Below are 25,351 nucleotides of genomic sequence, written 5' to 3'. Positions count from 1 at the left end.
AGGGAATCATTTGCTTGGCTGCACCCAACTAGACAGCGATAGACTATAGATGGCGCTGTCTGCTTCCATCTCTGCAGGAAGTCCCCGGGTTATGTACGAGATAAGTATGGTTTCTGTAGGTTTGTTCTTATGTTGAATTTTTTTATGCAAGTCGGAACTGTATATTTTATAATTGTAACCCAGTCAAAAAAATTTTTTGTCTCTGTGACAATTGAGTTTTAAAATTTTCGGATGCCATAGGAACCAGGATTAACAATAAAGCTAAATTAAAGACCCCTTTGATAACTGTTACCGTGCTTTATTGTAGCCTAAGGCTTAAAGTACAGTAAATTACCACTTACCAGAGGTCCGTTTGTAACTAGGGGTCGGGTTATTAAGTCATTAGAGCCAAACTTGTTGAAACAATTGTGACCACCTACATTTTGAAGATGCTCTGAAGGACTGGAAAACTTTTATGATTTGGTAATATTATTTTTGTGGTATTTTTTTTTTTTTAATATATTTTCTTTCTTCTAGGAACTCTTGGGGTGGTTACAGAAGTCACAATTAAAATCAGACCTGTCCCTGAATATCAGAAATATGGTTCTGTGGTATTTCCAAACTTTGAGCGAGGTGTGGCTTGCTTAAGAGAAGTAGCAAGACAGGTGAGTGCCCCAAGAGGTTTTGATAAGCTCTGAGACTTTTGTGAATGGGTTTCCATGCTGTGGTTTTGCTTTAGGTTTATTGTGTTGTGTGGAGTTTTCTGAATAAACTGCTTTTAGTTTTTTTTGTACAAAAAGAGAGTACTACTACCCATTCTTTATAGGTTTGCACCCTTTATGATCCGTACCTGGTAGTCGCTTACAAAATTGTATCAACAAAAGGGGTTGGCCTCTTTACCACATGTAATGTGTGTGTGTGTAAGGGGGGGTCAGCATATTAGGTATTTACCAATATACATCTATTGAAAGTTTTGCACCACTTTCTTGATATGTAAAGTGAAGCCTCCTGTCTTTTACCTCATCAACCAGAGATTCCTGTCCATGAAATGGCTACAGATGGAGGGTCATGTGATCTGTATCTGTCCCTGAGCAATCGCCCTACCAGGACCTTGATTTTATATTCATGAATACTATCATAAGGTCCTGGCAGGGTGATTGTTCATGGACAGATACAGGTCACATGACCTTCCATAAATAAAATAATTATTATGACCGGAGCAGCCATCGTGCATGGTCTATGGACTATCCCGTTCATCTCAATGGAACTCGCTGAGATTGCCAAGCTCAATTTTGTGGGAAAACCCTTTAAGACCTAATCTAACATTTAATGACCTTTTATAAAAATCATATTTAAATTACCTGCAGAGGCTGCTGGGGCGTGGAGTAGCCTCTCGGCCCAAACGGGCTACTCCATGCCCAAGTAGCCTCTGCAGGTAATTTACATATTACTTTTGTAAAGTTTTTTAAATGTCAGATTAGGTCTTAAGGATAGTCATATAAAGATTAGGGCAGATGTAATTTTCTTTCTACTTTCTCCTGTAGTGAGCAGTTTATTTAAAAGCATTCTGAGTCCCTTCCACTTCAGACAGATAAGGAGGCTAATTAACCCCCTCCTTGTGACGTCACGGACGGGCGGCCACTTGGAACCATGGGATGGACACCTGATTCTTAGCTGCAGCCCCTCTGCGACGTTAGCTCACCATTGCAAGCATTGCTGGAGCTTGCGCGGTGAGTAGTGGGAGCCCGAAATATACAGCTCATGTCCCACAAGTGCCGGCATTGCATGCAGTGGTGAGCTGATGTCACAGAGGGGGGGCAACTTAGAATCAGGCGTCCCTCCTATGGTTCCTAGTGGTCCCCTATCAGTGATGTCACATGGATGGGGGTTTTCAGTGTGTGGGCACCGCCAAAGGATGAGAAGGGGACAGTGGTTTGAATTTGAATCCCAGCCCCCGGGACTTCAGGGGGACCTTGGCAGGGAGCCGGATACATTGGTATAATGACGATATTAGCTGATGCCCACATGCCACAAACATTACAAAAGCACATCTGCATTTGTCATGTTATGGGCTTTTGGCTCATGTTATTAGTGTAAAATAGTGCGTTGCTGACAGGTTCACTTTAAGTGTTTCCTAGAACATTTTGAAGTGATAGTACCTATCTCCAGATATTGGTTATTCATACCTATACAGGTAGTCCCCGGGTTCTGTAGGTTTGTTCTTAAGTTGAATTTGTATGTAAGTCGAAACTGTATATTTTATAACTGTAACTCCAGACAAATTTTGTTTGGTCTCTGTGACAATTGGATTTTAAAAATGTTGGGTTGTCATAAGAACCAGGAATAATAATAAAGCTTCATTACAGACACCTGGGATAACTGTTAAAGCTTTGTATGGGAGTCTGGGGCTAAAGTACAGTAAATTACCAATTACCAGAGGTCCGTTTATAACTATAGGTCATCTGTAAGTCGGGTGCTCTTAAGTAGGGGACCACCTGTATATGGGGAGATTTATTAGAAGTGGCTGAGATAACACTGTTCTAGTTGCCCTTGGAAACCAATCGGAGATCAGCTTTAATTTTATAAACAACTGCGGGAAAATTAAAGCTGAGCTCTGATTGGTTGCCACAGTTCTGCTTTCAGACACTTCTGATATATCTCCCTCTATTTTGTTTTATTCTCCTCACATCATCTTCACTGTCTTTGATTTGATCCCCATGAAGCACCTGGGTTAAACTGTTACTAGGCACATGTTCCCTAAACTTTGTTTTTCTTTTTTTTTTTTTATTACATCTGGCGCCCAAAGAGAAGCAAGCTGTGCCTTTTATAGACTCTGCGCGTGCCATGCCCTGGTTTTCTTTTGCTTCTAAATGGAGCCATAACCTACTTTAGTCACCAAATGTATCAGCTTTTTTATGTTCTCCGACACCTCAGTTGATGATTTAAGGCAGGTATCACTCGTATGGTTTTATAGTACCTAGCCGAGGTACAGCATTCACATGTACCTATTGTGCTTGTATTGTACTGCACAGTATAGGGAGAGATTTTTACGGTGTCTCATACATTATATGTATATAAAGAGATGGGAAAACAAAATAATAATGCAAACAAAATTATTATTATTTTTTTTAAGTAAATTTAATAATTTTTCATAACTATAGGCAACAATATGAAATCGGTAAGCTCTCTGCACCCTTGATGGAGGGATGGTGCACAGGCCAGTGTGGTCTCTTTTTTTTCACCTGGTCATGTAGGGTATTGCAGCTTTGCCCCAGGGTACATTTATCACCAAAAGTATTCACATACAGACATGGAGATATACATTCCTATAGTTGTCTGTGTGATGGATCCCCTGGTACTGGCCCACACTGATATGAATGGGAAAACTCATTGTATTCCAGTAATACTACACTTTGGACCTATACAGTGGCCCCCATACTATATAATGCCCGCTATAGTACAATTCTCCTTCCTGTGACACCCTCTTTGAAATTCAGCATACAGTGCATCTCTTTAGATGTGTCCTGGTGGTTGGGCGCCTCTGTTTAAAGGGGTTGGCCACAGTTAAAAAAAACATTTCAGGGAACTCCAACTAAGGTTATATATGTGACCCGGGAGCTGACAGGTTCCCTTTAATTGAATCTTTTATGTATGAAGTGCCGATATAATCCTAGTGCAATGAGAGTTGAGAGAAGTTGATCCTATGAAGGAGATTTATCAGAAGTCCCTTACAGCAGAACTGTTCTAGTTCCCCATGGCTGCCAATCAGAGCTCAGCTTTCATTTTACTACAACAGTTTATACATTTAAAGCAGAACTCTGATTGGTTTCCATGGGCAAATAGCATAGTTTTGCCTCAGAAATTTATGATAAATCTCCCCCATGTATATGTTTTTATGTCTGTGTGCTAGCATGAAGACAACAGGTCAAAAATACACTAATACACTACACACAGAAATTTACTATTTTGAAGCCTCTGGTCATCGGTGAAATAGTGGTTTACAGCTATTTACATAAACTCCTAGCGCTATCTGCACCGTGTAATGTATGTCGTGTATTGTGCCCCTTCTACCGCTGAGAATTATCTGCAGCCTTCACACTTTATGACAAAGAGATAATTTATAGAGGGGAAAAAAAAAGTGTTGGTAACAGAACATTAATTAAGTGGAGTGTTTAGAGAGGTGAGAGCGCTGATCTGTGGATTCGGGGGATAAAACAGAAGTAGGCAGGTACTAAATTAATTTAAGGAGAGGTGCAGCTCGAGTGAGTAAATAAAGTCACTGGAAGGCTTCCTAACTTGGCTTCCTCGCGGCGCGGCCAATAACAAGTGGATTTATGAGTTTGTCCGAGGTGAATTTAAAGCCCTCAGAGTGCAGTACAGACACCAAACCAACTTGGGAACAGTTGTAAAATTGTCACCAGCGTTGACCTGTTCACAAAGTCATGTCAGCCATATAACACTGTGTGACCAGCAGCGGGTGAGGCCTCCTGCTGCCTTCTACATAAGCAGCTGCTATACTCCAGTAGTAGCTCTGATTTTTAACCCTCTCCTTACATAAACTGTACAGAGAGAATTGACTTGCTCACAATTGTTTTAAAGTGATTAGCTATCCACAGAGGTAGGTAGGTGACTGCAGTAGCCTTGGAAGCCCCCTTGAACAAGGTAATGGCCCACTTACTCAACCACTACTATTCTCATAATGGTGGACTCCCAATGATGTGGTCATTTGGGGTTCCAGTCCTGATCAGACTCTTCTCACTTATATTAGGTGATAAGTTTAAAGCTTGGTACAACCACTTTACGGTGTCAATTGTGACGCCACTTTTATTGTGTCATAATCATGGCACAAGAATTAGTATTTTTTCTTTTTTTAACTAATTGGAGCACTAGACGATTGTCATGTGCTAGTCATAAGTCTAGAGTATTTATGGTGGAAGCCTTCATCCCAATCCCTATCTGTGGGGACTGACTGGTAGTTGTGTGTGCAGATATCCACAGCAGCCTCTCGCTTACCTCTGTAATAGTTGGGAGAGCATGGCAACAACCAGACTCATAACTGTGAGTCCATTGTATTCATTAGCTCTCCAACTGTAGCACGTTTTTTTTTTTTTTTTCTGTACATTTTTTTGGCCATTAGTATATACCGTATAAACTCGAGTTTTTAGCCAAAAAATTGCGCTGAAAGAAAAAACTTTTTACAAAAAAGGCCTTGGGCCTCACTGGGACTAAATAAATAAATAAATAAATATTTATTGATTTATGGACTCAGTCTAGTGTCCACAACTATCTATTGTTCATTGAAAGAAAAAACTTAACTCCGCTTAAACTTGAGGCTATGACCAATGTATTTCCCACCTTAGGCTTATACTTGTCTTTTTCCCAGTTTTTTGTGTTAAAATTTAGTAACCTCGGCTTATACTCGGGTCGGCTTGTACTAGAGTATATATATAGTGTGTAAACCTAGAGAACAAAATAGCAATAAACCAACTTGTATACACTATGCTGGTAGCTACTATTGAATGTAAAAATCAGAAGTTCACATTTGACAAACCAGCTTATATGGAGATTGTTTGCTATCAGATGATTGGTGCAGGTCTGGTTTTTAATAACCTTTCTTTTAAGAGGTTGTATCACATGAGGGAGTTTAGATACATAAAGGAAAACTTTTCAAGCAGCAGAATTATACAGCAAAGATGCGTGATATTTTGATTATAGTTTATTTCTCAATACATTCTATTTATATGTGAAAAGACTTCCAAGACGTTCATCCCCATTTATGTTATGGAGCTACATATGATCGGAATTTCTTTCTTCGTTTCTCACAATCTAAACAGAAAACTTTCCCATGACAGATCTTTCTGGGAAGTAACTGAGAGGTCATATAAACTTGTATACCCTGCTTTGTCTATTCTGCAGAGCGGCCTATGGGAAGTGGACTATAGGATTTGTAATAGAGGAGTATTGGATCCAATACACACATTGAGCTTTTGTTTCCTGTAGTATATTTTTAGTCTTTACTTTACTCCCATTTCTACTTGGGAGCTCTAAAAACAGTCCTGTTTTCTTTGGTAGCTAGTGACATAAATACCGGAGCCAAACTGCGTCTGCGAACGTTCAAAGCATATTTTACTTTATCTTTAAAAATAGGGTTATTATGAAAGCGTGAAAGAGAAACATGGACCGGGCCAATAAATCAAGGGCTTGGTTTGGATTTATTGCAGAGAAGAAAAAGAAAACCGTTAACTTTGAAGGTTTTTTTTTTACTAATTTGCTTTGCAGCCTTATGATCTTCATTTTGTCTCCGTAAAGGAGAATAAAGTTTATTAATGTTGAGATATATGTATGATGTCATCCACAGAAAGGTTGGTTCTTTACATTGATTTCTCTGCTCATACATGGAACCTCTTATAAAATAGCAGCTGCTGCAGAACATCATTTTGAAGGGGGTTAACCTTTTTTTAATTTTTTGCCAGACATGTAATTTTTGCCAAATGTTCATTGTGTGTGTGCTCTACATAGTCACTTTTGACATTAATAAACTGCAGACAGTACTAGTTAGAGGCCACGGAGACTTGTGTGATCACACCTTTGTAGTAAGTAGCAAAGACAGAAAAATTAACTTTTAATCCAGGTTTGTATTTCAAAACTAAATGGCCGTCTGCTCCTGTATCACTCTTCCCTTCTTACACGCTCCAGGCCCTCCCTTCCCCTCCCATAGGGTTGCTCATGCTTCCTCCCGCTGCTGACATCCCCTCACAACTAGCAATTCCTGCACATGTGCGGTGAGCTCTCTCCCTCCATCGTGCACACGAAGGCGAATTACCTAATCACCTCTTTCAAATAGTGGGCACGTGTCATGCTGCACAGACAATTGCTAGCCTGTAAGAAGGTATACAACTCACTATGGAGTTATGTACCACCAGCCCCTCACTGCCAGCATCCGGCCGGGCAGCGTAGCACTTGTGCACAGAGAGTGGAGACAAGGTGAATAACTTGCTCTGTCCCATTTTGGGATTTACCAGACCAAATCTAGAATCATTGGACCAAACTAAGCAGTTCAGCTCAGTGAATAGAACACAGAACACGTCTGACTAGGTTCCTGAGCCCATCAGATAAAATTATTCTAAAGACAACCATCCACCAGCCCCCTAGGATAAAAACCCTAGTAGTCTCCATATCAGGTCATCTTCTATTGGACCTTTAGGTTCCAGTAACGGAAGAGAGCCTGGGGCCCTGGAGAATTATTTCTCTGTTGGGCCAGACCAACACTCCACGTGTGGCCACCACTTCATTCAGAGGACACTAACACTATTGTGATTGGTGGGGGTCTATGAGACCATGATACTTGTTAAGAAATTTGTTAATAAATGAAAAGTTATTAATTTTTGGAAATTCTCTTTTGAAGAGATATTGACCAAACCTTTATATAATATTGGGATTGGGCACCTATGTAAAATGTTGAATGTTCTACTTCAACGTGCCCGATCCTTTGTTACTGTAACAGACCTCAGCATGGTAGTGGCGTATTCTTTGCAATTTTTATGAAAACATAATACAGGCGGTCCCCTACTTAAGGACACCCGACTTACAGACAACCCATAGTTACAGACAGACCCCTCTGACCTCTGGTGAAGCTTTCTGAATGCTTTACTATAGTCCCAGACTGTAATGATGAGCTGTAAGGTCTCTGTAATGAAGCTTTATTGATAATCCTTGGTCCCATTACAGCAAAAAATGTTAAAAAAAAAATTTGGCCCCAGTGACAATTGGAGTTTAGTCTGGATCTACAATTATAAAATATACAGTTTCGACTTACATACATACAAATTCAACTTAAGACCAAACCTCCGGGGACTGCCTGTATGTACCCTTTCTGAACCAAGTCCAGAAGCTGTGATAAATGTACCCCAGGCATCATGTCTCAAGGTGGCACTTGCTCTGTCGTCATACAATGCAATAGCTTTTTCATTCATGGTTTTTGGATTGTTTTAATTCAGGGATTTCTGGTCTGAAAGAGGTAGACAGATGATGGAAAATTCATGCATTGACTCTTAAGGAATATCGAATATGCTGCAGTCTGGTGGCTATCGCATAAATGTAGTTTTGAAGACCCTTAAATGTCTGTCTTAATGGTGTTAAAACGATTGCTGAAAAGGACACGGCGATCAGTAAGTTTGATGTAACCTTCTGTTTATTGGCCATTACAAAGCACAGCACTGATCAAATTCTAATCCGTAAATTTGGCATATCAATGGATGGCGAAATAAATCAATTACACGCCAGGCCATCTGCCTTCCCCTGACTGATAGTTGAGGAATCGCACCATACACAGTAATGCCTTGGGCCTTCCCAGTCATTCTTCTCTGTCAGTTCACCACACATCTGTCTTATAATGTCACTGAACCTTGCATCCAAAATGGCGGACCTTCTGGGTAAACACAAGCCAAGGGTCAAACAGACGGCTGTACAAGATATCTGTTTGTGGAAAATAGAATTTTCGTGGCAATATAATTACAGTGAAGTTTCTGTTCTGAAAGCCCCGTGTTAATTCTTCTCAGGGGGAAGGAAACCCGCAGCTGAAATATAGCGGCGATGATTGAAGCTGACCACAAGCGTGAGTGATGGTCGGGCCTTCTTTCTAAAACAATGAAGTGAAGATTTCATTTGTTTTATATAGGAATTTTTTTTGGTGGAGCAAGCCGTAGGGTATAATTTATGATTCCAGATTTCTTCTTTTGCCAAGGTATAATCACATCTTATTATGACTACTAATTACTTGCATTGCTTTGGTGTTATGACTATCATTATATTACATGTAGAATATTCACTTAATTAGAGACTCACCCTAACATTTTTTTTGGGAGGTTATAAGCGGTCAGTCCTATACCGAAGAAATCAACACAGCATAACATACAGGCCATTATTACACTGGAGCTATAAGTGACCCGAATGGACTATGTACTGTGTGACAACTACTCAATAACTTGTTTAGGTGGAGTTTCCCTTTATGGAACTAAAGCCATCGTTCTGGTTGGGGGACAATAACCTCCAGTTTTTTGGCAGATGATGTATTCGGTCAAATATAGTACTCTTCCAACAGGAACATAGCTGAGAAGTATAATTTACACTTTGTACCTCATAGCAATCTACCTTCCAGGACCTTATAGTAACATTCCTGAATATAAGATTCACGTCTAAACAGGGTGATGGAGATCACATGACTCTTCATCTGCGGCCATTTTATTGGGCAGAAATTTCTGACTTCTGAGGTAAAAGACAAGGAGGTTTCATTTTACAAATCAAGAAAACGGAGCAGAACTTTTAACCCCTTAACGCTCTGCGCCGTAGCTCTACGGCGCAGAGGTATAAGGGATGTATGAAGAGGGCTCACGAGTCCTCTTCATACAGAGGTGGGGGTTTTTGCATTTTGCACAAAACCCCCACCGCTAATAACCGCGGTCGGTGCTTGCACCGATCGCGGCTATTAACCCCCTAAACGCCGCCGGCGACTTTGCCGCCATCTTTTTTCCGATCGCCACGCCCCCGAACGTCATCGGGGGGCGGCGATCGGTTGCCATGGTAGCCTCGTGTCTTCTTTTGACACGAGGCTATCTGGCAGCTGCATATTCGTTACAATGAGCCAGTGGCTCATTGTAATGAATGTGCTGCAAAAATGCCATATATTGCAATACAGAAGTATTGCAGTATATGGTAGCAGCGATCTGACCATCTAGGGTTAATGTACCCTAGATGGTCTAAAAGATAGTGAAAAAAAAAAGAAAAAAAAAAGTTTAAAAAATAAAAAAAATTAATAAAATATTAAAAGTTCAAATCACCCCCCTTTCCCTAGAACGGATATAAAACATAACAAACAGTAAAAATCACAGACATATTAGGTATCGCCGCGTCCCAAAATGCCCGATCTATCAAAATATAAAAACGGTTACGGCCGGCGGTGACCTCCGAGGCGGGAAATGGCGCCCAAATGTCCGAAATGCGACTTTTACACCTTTTTACATAACATAAAAAATGAAATAAAAAATGATCAAAATATCGCACAGACCTCAAAATGGTAGCAATGAAAACGTCGCCTCATTTCGCAAAAAATGACCCCTCGCACATCTCCGTGCGCCAAAGTATGAAAAAGTTATTAGCGTCAGAAGATGGCAAAAAAATTTTTTTCTTTTTTGTACACATTCGTTTAATTTTTGAAAATGTATTAAAACACAATAAAACCTGTATAAATTTGGTATCACCACGATCGCACCGAACCAAAGAATAAAGTAGAGGTGTTATTTGGAGCGAAGAGTGAAAGTCGTAAAAACTGAGCCCACAAGAACGTGACGCACGTGCGGTTTTTTTTCAATTTTTCCACATTTGGAATTTTTTTTCAGCTTCGCAGTACACGGCATGTTAAAATAAATAACATTACGGGAAAGTAAAATTTGTTACGCACAAAATAAGCTTGCACACAGGTCTGTACACGGAAAAATGAAAAAGTTATGGATTTTTGAAGTTGGAGAGCGAGAAATGAGGCGAAAAACCCTCCGTCCTTAAGGGGTTAATAGATGTATTTTAGTAAATATTCTGCCCCCCACACTTGCTGAAGTCTCTTCCATTGTTTGTTTTTTAGCAAGAAGTAATGGATTCCTGTAAGATTTTCTCAGCTGCATAGAAGATGCAGAGCAATGTGGATATATCATAAGATTTATATAAACTACATCCCTAACTTGTAACTTGAGACACGGTCATTTACAACATTTACCTCTATGCTTTCCATGAACAGAGATAATCTTTATGTTGTCCTAAATATTGTTTACCTCAGACAAGAACACTCTTGTATGATTTTATCGAATTGATAGATATTTGCCTCCCGTTTGATATACTGGCTATGCCTTGAGTTTTGTCATATGTTAACTTTCAATAAAGTTTATTGAACGGAAACTACATCGCTAAAATTATCTGTACACATGAGTTTTTCCCTTTTAGTCGAGCTCCTCCTCTAAGTAAACCTTTCATACCTCTATGTATGATATCATAAAAACTTCTATAATTCACACATATTGGAGTTGTGGCGGCCATATTGTCAGCTGACCCATAATTCATTATTAGCCCTCCCAATTATCTCCATCCTGTGAAAGCTGTCCTTTCCTTCCTATCCTCATAAACTCCACTACTTCATAGCCGATTAGTAGACTTCTCATAATGATCACTTGGGTCTACAAAGTTGCTGTTATCACCCCTATGATTTGGTTTTGCGATTCATTTGCTATATAGAATACATAATAAAGTATAGGGCGTCTAATACTCAATCCTAATGCCGCAAATATGTGGAATAAAAGGCTGATTTCAACCCAAAATGGGAGGGAAGAAAAAAGGGCGTATCGCCAGATGATTAATTGCCTGGACGTTGATTGCAGATAAACGTTTCTTCCCACCGTTGTTCCCAAACCGCTGTGACATTGATGAATGGCCGTGGGGTTTTAATGAAAGAACAGCTTTGATAGTGCTGATAAACATGGATTTGCTTTATATGTTAAAAATATAAAGCACAGACGAAAATAATTATTTAGCTATCGCCTTATAAACTACTCACTTCCCTCTGAAACTGAATTTAGAAGTAATTTGGCTTTGGGATTTTGCTTCCTGTGGCGCTACTGTGAATTTTTTGTTTGCTTTTTTTTTTTTTTTTACTAAATGGTCAGCGCTTCTTTTCACTGTTTTATGCACCTTTAGGAGCTAGAATGGTAAAAAGTGGTTATTCCCTGAGTAAGCATCAATACCAGACATGTCCGGCAGAGGCGCTGTTTTTGAAAAGCAGGAAAATTGTTGCATCAGGCTCATCCCCTTTTTGCAAAATGTCATCAACGGGGGCTCAATTTTGTACAATTGTATCAGTGTGATATTACGGGCACAAAATCTGGCGAATTCCAGCAGGGAACTGGCGATGTTTGGTGTTACGATCCTGCAGTTACAGCCAGGATCATATTAAAACCAAGGAAAGGAATTGATCATGTGACCACTGCAATATGCTAAGTCTGACATTTAAAAAAAAAAAAAAAAAAATTAAAAAAAATTTGGGATTCACCTATAAAGAAATTAATCTGATGGCTGATCCTTTTCAATGAAGCTCACTGCACATGAGTGAGTTTAGTTACCAGACGGCAACTAAAATCACTGAACTGACTGGACATAATGGAGGGGAATCAATCAATCAAATCCGAATCGGTCAGAACCACGCGTCTCCACCCCCAATTTGTGTTGCATGGAAGCCGGCACAGCTGCGCCAAAAAGCGATCCCGTGCGACTCAATCCTATGCAGACAGCTTCTAAATACTTGTCAAAACAGTGCAATCCCCGAAAAAAGGTGAACAGTGCAACAAAAGTGAGCAGCTCGACCCTTTGCAAATGAGCCCCACTAACTTGGTACTTTGTTAGTGTGGTTTTTTTGTTCCCCCCTCCGCTCAGCTCCAGCATCTGCATTGACATTTCTGATTTACTTGCTGTAGAGATCAGATGTGTAAATGGATATTCTAGGGCGTTTTTAGAGGAATACCTGCGTAGACCTTTCTAGAGGATAACTTGGTGCTATTTACTAGTTAGGTTAATGTGTGGCCTTAGGTAGCACTGACACCATGGGCCCCTCCATTTGCCTTATGTGAATCAGTCTCTGTGCCCAATGATTCACTTGGGGGTGACTTTTGCGTTTATGTGTTGATTAGAACGCACAGCGAGCGATACATATCCCACCTTTATTACTATCCACTACCAGTCTGATGAGCCCCCTGTTGTTATATCCGAGGGTGTTCGATGCCAGCGTGATGCTTGGGACCATGTATAAGTGCATGGCCAGAGGCTAAGAGGTTTTTATACAGGTCACAGGTTTCATGGCGCCTCTTATCGCATTCTTTTTCTGGCAGCAGACTTAAAGAGAAGCACAAAGTTGCATGGACACAGTGGGATCCAGCACCTACATATCTAAGTCTGGCAATTTAATAGTGTCTACTACAGTAAGTAGGTTACCCAAAGGTCTCAACACAATGTCGCCGGATGCATGGGCAACATGACTGTAACACCATGGGGGTGGTTATCGCGCTGTTTTCTTTTTTGTAAATTTTCTTTGGCACATCGGTGGATTTGTACAACTTTTTTTGTGACACTTTCACCTGTACACCAAAGTATCTCAACTACCATACTTATTCCAATGCTGCTCCTGAATTGTGTTTTGGAATCCGGAATTTTGCAACTATTGCCCAAAACATCAAAAATCCCTGATTTTTAGTCAAAAAGAACTCCACTCCTCTGCTTGGAGTAGGAAAAGGATTAGAAGGGCTGGCTCAAAAACTTTGCTACTGTTTTTAAAATTTTATTTATTTTTTTAAAAAGTCATAAAAACCCCAACAGACTTGTATGCCAAATATAACACCCTCTAAGTTACCCCCAAAATTTTAACTTTTCTAAGTTTTTTTTTTTTGTGTGTATTTTGTTGCGATGATGTGAAATGATCAGTGTCTAGCTGAATATTCTTATAATTGAGCCTCCTAATTAGTGAAACTACTTTTCTGAATTTCTTATTTGTGCTTCAGTTCTATGTACTGTGTGATTTTTGACTTTTTTTTTTTTTTTTTGTTTTGGTTTTTTTCCGATTTATATAAAAATAAATTATTTTAAAATTTTTTTTTTATTGGCATGAGTCCTATTTAAAGCTTTTTCCATGGTAGGATTATAAAAATCTATGTGAACTACTTGATTTGGGGCTTATCATAATTCATCGGAGCCCCTGCTAATGAGCTATGAATTCCAGGTTCATCACGTGTAAGTCCGTGTCGGACTCCCTGGCTACATAAATTAATGGCACACGGTTCCCGTGTTTGTTGTCGGGAGGTCTGTGTATTTGTAGAGGAGTCGAGGAGAGCCGTTGATTTATTAGATGGCCTTGCTTCCTTCTTTCCAGCTACATGGCTTATATAATTACAGGAACCCGGGCCGTGTTATGGGTCACAGAATCAAAGCTCACAATGACCAGCTCTGATTCTGTGACTACCAGGTTTGGTTTGGTGGCACTTAGAAAGCAGCACACGTCCAGCAGGCCTATCCATCACCGGTGACATTAACTTTCCTTCCTGTGTTTGTACATCGGTGGCCTGTGGTATATATTAGTTTGGGTTGAGTTTGTCATTACTTGCGAGTAAATGTTAGTGAAACAGATGTGATTCCACATCCATCTCTGAGTGATGGTTTCCTGACTTCTGATCAGACCATTGCAAACAGTGCGGAGTGTAACACATTTCCATGGTTATGTTTGTGTTGTGGAGAGAATTGTATACTGTGTATGTTGTTGGAGTAGTAAACCGTACAACTCGGGAAGGATTTTTTTTTTTTTTTTTTTTTACCTACTTGGGATCGTTACTATTAAAAAAAAGGAAGAGTTGCAAAGTGAAATCTACAAATAAAGGGAAAATATGCAATAAAATTAATAACCAGTTAACTTTTTTTTTTTGTATGAAAGTGTGCACCCAACTTTGTATGCAAATTAACCTTTTGAGATGAGTCACTTTTTAGAGGCTGCAGAGTGAAGTATCACTTTGTTTCTATAGCACCTAGAAATGTGCTTCTGATGTCATATTAAAGATAAGAACATCATCTTTCAGATCACATCTGGATTGTTGTTCAGGCAGAAACTGGGTCTTTATCTGCAGTTTGCATATCCAACTGTTTTCCTGTGTTTAACTCCATTCCTATACCTATGAGAGATGAGCTTCTTATCTGTTAATACAGCACCGTGTTTCTAGGCTACATAGAACTGAAGTTTAAGGCGTCTGAAGCGACGGTCCCCTGCAGGCACTCGAAAAGTGACTAATTTCAGGCAAAAACATGACTCTTCTCTGCTAATTTGCATATGGAATTGGATATGCATTTTTATTAGTTATTTTTACATAAAAGAGGGAATAACAGAAAGGAAAAAGAAATATTCCATCCCCTACCTGATGGGGCTGGTAAATTAATGGGGTAAACGCTGGGCATGGTGTCCTATAATAGGTATATAGAGATGAACGGTCATAGCTTGATGTTTTTTCTTTTCATATCGCTTTGCAATAATTGTGGGAACAAGTGATTGTACCCCATCTTCTCCTCTACTATATATGTGAGCAGCACATGACATGATCTCTGTATAAAGAGAACAATTGGGAAGGAACATTTGACATTGCAATAAGTTTTACCAATCATCTGTCCTCGTGAATGACCCTTGTATGGAAAAGACTCCTCTCTATTTTGTTATAGATCTGTGTCCCAAAAACTAGTATAGGGACATGGATTTGGGACCATTTAAAATATGAAAGTGATAAATTGAATGATAAAGATGTCCATGGATCCTTATTTTGAAATACTCCATAATATTACGTTTGTTTATTCTTGGCAGATTAATTTTGTAAAATGACCGTATCACTTGTTCAGTAATCGCTATTTCTGGGCATTGTCATGAGAACATGCACATTAATTCCACAAGAGAGGAAATTATGATAAAGAACAAAATCCATATCTGTATCCCTGTGTCTGCCGTACTTATGTAATGTCTGTGCTGGCCGTGGCCTCTAGGTGAATTATACATCGGACCACTGACCTGTGTTGTTTCATTCCCCGCCAGCCGCACAATTCCAGTTATCAGATGGAGAGAGGATTACATTTCCAATTGTACCAACACCTGGTAGTCATAAGGCGATGATGCGCTGTCTGCCGGATGCAACACACCTCAGGATTTATACAATCTTCCATCTATATGCTGCATAAAATGATTCACCCGTGGGTGTAGAATCTGCAGCGTGTCAAAACGCCAAATTCTGGTGCATTTTTTTTTTCTGTACACAACAGATCATCAGACCTAAATGTGGTGCAATTTTTTCTATACATATTTTTACAATATTCTTTACTATGCCATTAGTAAACCTGCCCTAAGGGGCATTTATCACGCTTGTACGCAATGTTGTGTGATTCCGAGCACACGTTCATGACTTGTGACTCTTTATTCCTCTTTTTTTTTTTTTTTTTTTTTCTATAATTTAATCTTTGGTAATTATATGCAATCATTTTATTAACTTTTTTTTTTTTTAGCAAAAACATAACAATTAGGGCTCATTCACACGGCCGTCTGTGGGGACGTACATGCGGCTGCACATTTTTGGCCACATAGACGGCAATGGCGGCCCGGCAGTAATACGGTGCCACCCATGTGTGGCACCAATCCGCGCCGTACACCGCAAAAAGGTACAGCATGCTCTATCTTTTATGCGAGTGTGCGGCCGTGCTCCGCTGTTTTCTATGGAGGGTGGAGGGATCACCACCTCCTCCTCTCCAGCACATGGCAGTATGCCCGCATGATGGGCATAAGGTGTGTGAATGTACCCTTAAGTTAACAATCAAAAGAGAGGAGAGACATACAAAAAATGTGCAATCAATATAGAACAGCCTCAAGTGTCCAATGGGAGGGGCAAGATGCTCCTCAGTGTAATATGGCATCCGAGTCCAACCTGTCGGTGTACAACAGCAGATATAAGGTTTGTGGAGGGTATATAGTTATACAAATGCAGATTGCTGACATTTCCCCACGTTTTGTCTTCCAGAGATGCGCTCCCGCCTCGATTCGCCTTATGGACAATGCACAGTTTCAATTTGGTGAGTTTTGCTTAGTACAGACAATGACTCGTCCTGATGTAATTCCTTGTGCTCCTGTATGCAGTCCTTAATGCGTCTGCAGATTATATCCTCAGAGTAGCAGACTTGTGTAACAATCGATACTAATCAATATGTAATTATTTTAACCCTCGGAATGTCTTGTTAATATGCCGTCCCGTTATCTGAAGCCCTCAGTTAGGGACTGAAACCTTAATTAGTGAAGATTTGCTGTACTGTATGTGATGGAAGATACTAATGGACTAGAGGGAAATAGAGCGTATAATTTATGGGGGAGCAGCATAGCCGCTATCTGTAGGGGAGGACTCCTAGTCTATTTAGGTGTATTAAGATGGAGCTCCTGCATTATGGCTGCAAGTGTGCACAAGACTTGCACTTGAGGGGGTGCAGAGGGTGTGGTCGCAACCGGGCCCAAGAGGCCTAGGGGGCCCATACAGTGTACCTTTCTTATATGAGAAGACTAGTACTATAAAAAATACATTATAATTGGGGGGCCTGGCACACATTTTGCAATGGGGCCTGTTACGCCACTGACTTGTAGTGATGGCCAAATATTGGGCCTATTATGGAGATCTCAAGTGAAATAATTTCATAAAATCTTTAGGACAAAGCACCAATTTATAATAAGATATTCTGTACTTATTGTAGAATTTCCTGTAATCCTCATTTGGGCATATAGTTCCGGATCCCCATTAGAAACTGAGAGGAAACCCACAGGAACTTACCATATTGTGTTCTGTTATATATAGTGCCTGCAGAGCAATGGGTGACTACAGATATTGTATTATGGGAGCAGGACATAGCGAGGCTGTGAACATTAGGCTTGTGTTATGTCATTAGGTAGCCCTTTGTTTTATTAATCGATTTGGTTCTGCAGTCAAATTTTTTTGTAATCAATTTGGCTTTAATGCTGCACTGTTTGTGAAAAGTAATATTTTGATACTCACTTTATAGCTTTCAAACTCCGGAGAATCTATATTGCTGAATCCAGGATTTGAGGCATAGCCGGTGCCATTTATTCGCATAGCACCATAAATAAATTTATGGAAATCAACTATCAAAATTAAGCATAATAAACCAGGGCCCCTTACTTGTAGATCCAGGCACTGTCACTGTAGTAATCTTCTTATATTTGTTACCCACGGCCTTCCTTCTAATATCACCTTTTACAATTATGTCAAGGTTACCAGAGCCCCTCCATGCGGTAACTTCCCAGGCTGTTACACTGCTCAGGAGCACTTCTCTCCACCAACTGTGTGCAGCTTTGAGATAACAGCAGGCAGAGGGAGTGGTGAAGTGCTTAGGGAACAGGGGGAAGGGTGATGTGCTCCTGCACAGTGTAGCAGCCTGTGAAACTGCAGCATTGAGGGGCTCTAGTAACAACCCCAGAAACCCTTCTGGCTCATTTATCATGATTTTAAGTTGATATTAGAAGCATTGAGGCTATGGATAACAAATATAAGAAGACTGCTACAGTCACGGTGCCTGTAACTCTGAGTAAGTGTCCCTGGTTTATCATGCTTGATTCTGACAGTATATTTCTTTTACTAATTTACTCCCAAATTTGATTGAAAGGCAAAACTCTGAATATTATATGCAGATGTAGTTTTTTTCTTTACACATATTCAGCCATCTCTATCCTCGGCGTACAAAATCCAGCAGTTGAGAAAAGCAGGAGGTGTCCAGAGTATTCACATTTAGTAGTGGTTTCCTACAAGCCCCATAATGCCTTTGTCTGCCCCTCCTTCTGATTGGTCCTGCCACAACTGTCTTATTACTGTGTGCAGTCGTCTTCCTTCATGCTGTATTTCCTACAACATACATAATATTCCAAAATACAATAAACCCTGATTTAGCAATCAATAACAAAACCCCCTAATCACCAGCCCCCATCTTTCCATTGCTGTGCTTGTTCCAATGTCTATCCAATCCCCTACTGGTTTCTGCTTTCTGGCCCTCTCGACACCGGAAACAACAAACCAGACTATTGCTGGCTGAAGCTGTAACCCAACGCAGTCCCCGATTTGACCCAATTTTTTTACCGTGTCGGGAGGGACCAAAAACGGGAAACGTTGGTGGATTGCTAAGATTTGTTAAGACTTTTTTTTGGGGGGGGAGGTTGTCCTTTTTATATCATTCTTACCTGTAGCTGAATATTTTTTTTTTTTTGTCCAGACAACTTGTAAACTGCACCAAAGTCTGAATACTGTGAATTTAATTCTATCATAAACCATATAAATATATACCTGCAGTAGTGGCCATAAATGGGTGTCTACCACCTCCTCGAGCATTAGGATGTGCTGGCAGCATTGTGTAGAGATATAATTTCTGAGAAATTACCATTTTAATCTTCATTCTAATGAGGCAGTTGATGCACTCAGGATGTGTCCTTGGCACCGGTGCACTGACATTGCTCCCTGGATTATTCCCCTCTTCATCAGATAAGGAGATTTGCCTTGTGTGAAACTTTTGGCAACAGTGGAAGAGGAGGAAGTGATTTGGGTGGGAATAGTAGAGCTCTGGATGCTGAGGACATGCCTCGAGTGCACCAACTGCCTCATTAGCATATGGATTAAAACTGGGAATATCTTGGAAACGGTGTGTCTGAGGACAGAGGTAATAAAGTTACATTTGAAATCACTGTGTATTTCTCTGAAACATGCTGCCAGCAGATTATAACACTTGGTGGAGGTGGTGGACTCCCTTTATTTTGATTGATGAATGTACCCTATACATACAACCATAAGGCACATATCACGTTCTCTCTGCTGTTCTCCATTTTACCTAAACATAGAAGCACAAACACAAGAACTTCCTGCCAAATCCTATTTTATCTCTGTTTACACGACTCCTACAGCTTTATGTCGGAGCTTTCCAGGCCTATGGGATATTTTATGTCTGTGTTTTGGTTTTGAGCATTTTGAGGTCTTGGTTGGCATGGCTATAGCAAAGAGGCGCTCTTTCATTTAACCCCTTCATTGTCAGCCTGGCCAGGCACCTAACTTCAGAGAAGCATACGACGCCCCAGCCTGACAATGAAAAGGCTGGAATGCATTTACCTCTTACCCCCCCCCCCCCCCTCCTCGAAATGACAAAATTAAGCTTGAATGTGATCTCACTGACCGTTCATCACAGCCGCTTTCTCACTTATAATTTAATTTATTGGTGCATGTATGTATTTTTATTTTCCAGGGCATGCTCTTAAACCTCAGGTGGCCTCAATTTTTACTTCATTTTTGGATGGGTTAAAAAAATTCTACATCACAAAGGTACTGTTTTTGTGTGTGTGTGTGTGGTTTTTTTTATTTTTGCTTTTCAAATCATAGCGCCAACCGGGCTTCCTTTTGAAAAATTTTAGTGCCATGTACATGGGGCGCATATTGCTCTAACTTTGGAGTAGTATTAAACTATCCGTGACTAAGCATTGGATTCTGAGCATTTATTATCCTGCTGAGCCCATAAAGGCTTCCTATTAAATATAAAGAGCAACATGTAGCATAATAATTCCATAAAAGTCCCGTTAGGAGTCTGTGCACATAGCGGCAGCTTTCTGCACTTGCTGTTTGCTCTGAGACAGACACCACACATATTGATCCCCAGGTGACATGTAATGTCTGCACCATGAACCTTCATGTTATGCTGTTTCTGGGAAGAGGAACTTATTTTGGCCTATATAAGTCCTGCTGTATACTATGGGTTTGATGCATGATCATTGTGTTAATCAGGTAGTGTTACTGTAGGGAAAGTCCAATGATTTACCTCGCATACACTGCAGCTTGAAATACAATATTGTACAGGATAACACCTCACTACAGAGAATATGTGATCATCTCCTCACTGCCACTTTACAATGACCTATATATACATAACACTGACCCATCATTACATCACTACTGACAATAGATGATGTCACAGCTTATCCCCTCCCCTTCCCTGTACAATGACCTGTATATAGATAACACTGACCCATCATTACATCACTACTGACAATAGATGATGTCACAGCTTATCCCCACCCCCCCTCCCTCTACAATGACCTCTATATAGAGAGCACTGACCCATCATTACATCACTACTGACAATAGATGATGTCACAGCTTATTTCTTCCCCCTCCATGTACAATGACCTCTATTTAGATAACACTGACCCATCATTACATCACTACTGACAATAGATGTCACAGCTTATCTCCCCCCTCCCTGTACAATGACCTCCTATATAGATAACACTGACCCATCATTACATCACTACTGACAATAGATGATGTCACAGCTTATCTCCTCCCCCTCCCTGCACAATGACCTCCTATATAGATAACACTGACCCATCATTACATCACTACTGACAATAGATGATGTCACAGTTTATCTCTGCTAAGTACAGCCAGCAGACAGGGAGTCCTTGCATCATATTTCTGTATAATGCAAGGACTCTCATCCTGTGCAATATGTGCTGTGTGTGGGATCTGGCCTTCATATGTCCCTGCAGGCTGGATATGCGCAGAGAGCCTAAGGCTTTCGTAAGAAAACCAGACCGTCAGAACAATGATGGTGACCTCTCGCCAATCACAATATGGGGTTCCCATTCTCCCCTCTGAATGGAGAGGAAAAATGAATAGAAAGAAGTTGTTACTTTTAGGAAACCTCTTTAACATGTAATAAGGCAGTTTTATCCCTTCAGTGCCGACATTCATCAAAAACAAGTATCCAAAATGTCCCAATGGTTCCAAATGAAGCTTCCAGTGTTCAGAACAATAATTATCCAGGGGAGAACAGTCTGCAAATGGGAAATTATAGAGCATAGTTTTTTTTGCATTTTTATTTAAAATGCAATTAATTAGTTGTTATTTTGTGGTGTTTTCATGGTAATGTGTTAAAATATTTAGATACTGAAATATGTTCCCCATTTTTTGCTAATTAAAAACCCTGCACTCTTCCACTTATGTTTTTTTTCTGTAATGTGTAGAAAGTACAGTTAAAAAAAATGTTGGTCTTGGGAGCAGATCTGCATGTTTATTCTCAAATAGTTTATTTTTTGGCAGACAAAGGAGAAACCCTCCCGGTGCTTGGCAGCACTTCCACAGATTCTATGATCTGTCTGAAAATATTAAAGATATAGAAGAACCGAGTCTTAAAGGGACCTGGCTCCTACATATCTTATAGACACAAGGCCATTTTTGTTGACCTTTATTTTCCAGAGAGGTATTGGACCAATGAGTTGGAAGACATATTAGGTTCCTATGTGAATTAAAGGAAATACGGTTGCCCAATTGGAAAAAACATGGCTGCTCTTGCACCATACTAGTTTTTTTTTGTTTTGTTTTTGTTTGTTTTTTTAGTAAATCTTTAGTAGGATTTTTTTGTGTATTGTAAACAGGAGATAGTGTCAATCTCCCTCTTAGATGAGGGAAGAGGCTCCTGCTGCAGTGAGTTGTTAAAAGCAAGATACTTTACATTACAGAAGGGATTCTGGCTTGAATACCCCTTTCAGGAATTACCGTATGGCCCCAGGCACGCGACCATATGTGGGGCCTGTGATCCGTCCGCACTATTTGCAGCCGGATCATGGCCACCATAGGGGACTATAAAACTCGGTCACAGTGCCTATATTGCTGTAATTAGCCTTAAGTGAAGAGAGGAGGGGCACTCAATTTCCCTTTTTCACCCGGCCGAGAGCCACACCTGAGACCCGGTTCAGGCGAGCTGAAGAGATGGTGCCTTCATATTTGTAGAAAATATTTTGATTTCTGGTTTAGTGTCCGTGTCTAAGGTTTGTGTTTTCAGTGGTATTTCTCATTACAAGTCTCATTGAAACCGTGAAACTTCTGCTCAACTTATAATGAGGGAGACTTCTTCCATTCTGACCATAAGGCTGCATTCACACGTTGCGCTTGAATTGTCTTTTGAAACGGATCAGGGAGGAGTTCCTTCGGAAAGTGGATGTATTTAGACTGAACACTTGTATCCAGGGACTAGCAGCATGTTTTGCCTTGTTAACCGTGTTGCTAGTTCCTGAATATAAGCATCTAGATGCTAATGCGTCTTCCCCGCTGCACGTACATTGCAGTTTCAAATGAAATTCAGTGTGGCTGTATGTAAATGCAATGTTATATCTGAGACCTCCAATTCTTTATGACCAATATTCATATCATGCAATGTTTCCACTATGCTAAACGTCACCCATTGAAGTAATTTGAAGGGGTGCAGGCCCTAGGGGGACCATACAGAGCCTCTTCCCAATTTTAGGAGAATAGTTGTATAAACAAATGCATTATAATCCAGAATATTGGAACAGATTTTGCATTGGAACACAAACGTCCAATCAACTTATAAAAGTTCCCACTGACTTTTTGAGGCACTTTGGCAAGTACCGATTAGGGCGCTGGTGCATTTGAAGATGAGAATAGACTGCATTGCGTATGCAAATTTAACTTTTTCCATTTCAAACTTTTTTTGCCCTGTCCCATTACCATATTCTATAGTTATCATCCAAGATTGACCTAAGAATTTTGTTCAATTATTATTTAATAAAGAGACAAATCCCTTTTTTCCTCCCTTTCTGTTTTGCAGTTTAAAGGATTTGATCCAAATCAGCTTTGTGTAGCCACGTTGTTGTTTGAAGGCGACCGTGAGAAGGTCCTACAACACGAGAAACAGGTGTATGACATAGCTGCAAAGTTTGGGTGTGTATCCACTGTATTTATTTATATGTATAAGTTTTACGCTATTTTTATGGTGAAATAATCTTCCTCACCCTAAATAGGTAAATGTCTCATGTCCTACTTGATGAAGTAGGTGTATTGTGGACTGTCATTGGGCTTCGCCATCAATATCCAATTGGTAAAGTTTGGACTGTAAGCACCGCTTCTTAATAGCTGTTTGAAGGGGTCATGGCATTTGGCTAAGGACTTGATTGAAACTTACTTGGTGCTGTACAAGGCCCAGCCTGTATAGTAGATGATACTGAGCTTACACCTGTAAAATAGATATATATGTCTTATTATATATCCTTAATCCTCCTTCACGACTATAGAAGTCTTATTTGCACCTGCCCCGTGCACAAAGGGCATTTTTAAACATCATGACAATGGACAACTTCAAATGGCAATATCTCCTGAACCCTGGCACCTAAAAACAAAATCTCCCCTTTAATATAATATCTGAATTGTGTATGGATGATTCACAGAACCAGAGATATCCACCCTTAAAGTTGTACTAAAATATTTAGATTTTATGTACAGCTTTCTACTTCCTAATGTAACTTTAAGAGTGGATATCTCCGGTTCTGTTAAGCATCCTCAGCATTAAAGGGGAGACTGTTTAATATGACACCAGAATTGTGTCTCTAGGTGCCAGAGTTCAAGAGATATAGGCTATAGGAATATAGAAGAAGCTGCAGGAGACTTTCACTTTTCAGAGGTACATGCATCCTCTGCATCTGTAGCTGAACCTGGGAAAGCGTGATGGAATGATGCTTTACATATTTATCACAAGTTTTGTTAAACGTTTATTCAGTTTTACTACTTATTAAAAAAAAAAAAAACATTTTCATTGGAAATTGGCAAGTTTTATAACGCAATAAATGCAGAACTAATACGTAAAACTATCCTATCAAATACGTGTCATGGAAAAAAAAAAGCAAAGGAAAAATTGTTGTGATATGTAAATTTTTTCCAGAGATATTGTTAAGAAGCACATAGCAGAACGTAAAAAATTGACCTGGACATTCAAGCATCTATGACCATTACTCTCAAAGGGGTTAATGCAAGAAGTTGTGATGGTACATAGCTGTATGGAGTTAATGGGCTGAGCCTTCTCCATAAACGTGGCTGATGGCTGTATTATACAGCAGACACCCGCCGCTTATACTTGTGATAGGTGCTGCCAACAATCTCAGGTGTTAACTTTTAAAGTGTGAGAGTGGGTCCCAAATAAACCGTGCGTTAGCTGTCCGGGGGCCCTTTAAAAAAATTAATGAAATAATATCCTGCAGGTGCCAGGAAGGAGGTGTGAGCCATTAAACCACTGGTCCATAAGGTTGGAGACGGTTTAGTGTCTCAAATCGCCCTGACAGGTTCCTTTCACCTCCAGAAATTACATTTTAAACTTTCCCATTGGTCATCCCCCTGGAGCTCCTGTTTTTTTCCTCTGTGCTGCTCATCACCGCTTAGTTCTGCCCCTATTGACATCAATATTAATACGGTGTAGAAGGTAGAAAAGGGGGGCACCTGCAGTCCCAGCCACACCCCGGAGCACAGAGATAAAAATTCAGTTTAATCTTAACAAGTTTAATCCAACACATTTTCAGGAGACGAGGAAATTTTATTTGTGCAGGGATTTGGAGCTAAAACTTTGGAATTAGAGGGATGTAAATCAGGCGTTTGTAACAAGGTCAAGGTGTTATACAGAGCCAACAAACACCCCAATAGTTACATATAAAGAGATTTATGTGCAATTGAAACTGCATTAATCTCCCTATAGCATGTCACACACGCAAACTCCAGTAGCCAATGTGCCTTCAATAATGTATATGGGGCTCCTATTGAGCGTTGTAATGACCTCCTTGTTGGAGGCAGCCGTACAGTTTGTATTAAGTGCCCTAAATCTGAGAATCTGCATATCGCAGGCTATTAAGCATGGTGACGCTCAGGGCATGATTCCCAGCCCAGGCTTTGAAAATGTA

General features: G+C 40.1%; 1 protein-coding gene across 1 annotated transcript in view; it reads left to right on the top strand.

Moving 5' to 3' along the window:
• AGPS (alkylglycerone phosphate synthase) overlaps positions 1–25,351 on the top strand; it is a 139,119-nt gene that overhangs the window by 66,139 nt on the left and 47,629 nt on the right. Inside the window, exons 11-14 of the mRNA XM_072121633.1 lie at positions 517–644; positions 16,599–16,650; positions 19,861–19,937; positions 23,239–23,351. Of these exons, the coding sequence (XP_071977734.1) occupies positions 517–644; positions 16,599–16,650; positions 19,861–19,937; positions 23,239–23,351 (370 nt within the window). The remainder of the gene's footprint in view (positions 1–516; positions 645–16,598; positions 16,651–19,860; positions 19,938–23,238; positions 23,352–25,351) is intronic.

The sequence above is a fragment of the Engystomops pustulosus genome, chromosome 8 (assembly GCF_040894005.1).
Source record: "Engystomops pustulosus chromosome 8, aEngPut4.maternal, whole genome shotgun sequence".
In the NCBI taxonomy this organism is placed as follows: Eukaryota; Metazoa; Chordata; class Amphibia; order Anura; family Leptodactylidae; genus Engystomops; species Engystomops pustulosus.
This window is presented reverse-complemented; position numbering and strand designations above follow the sequence as displayed.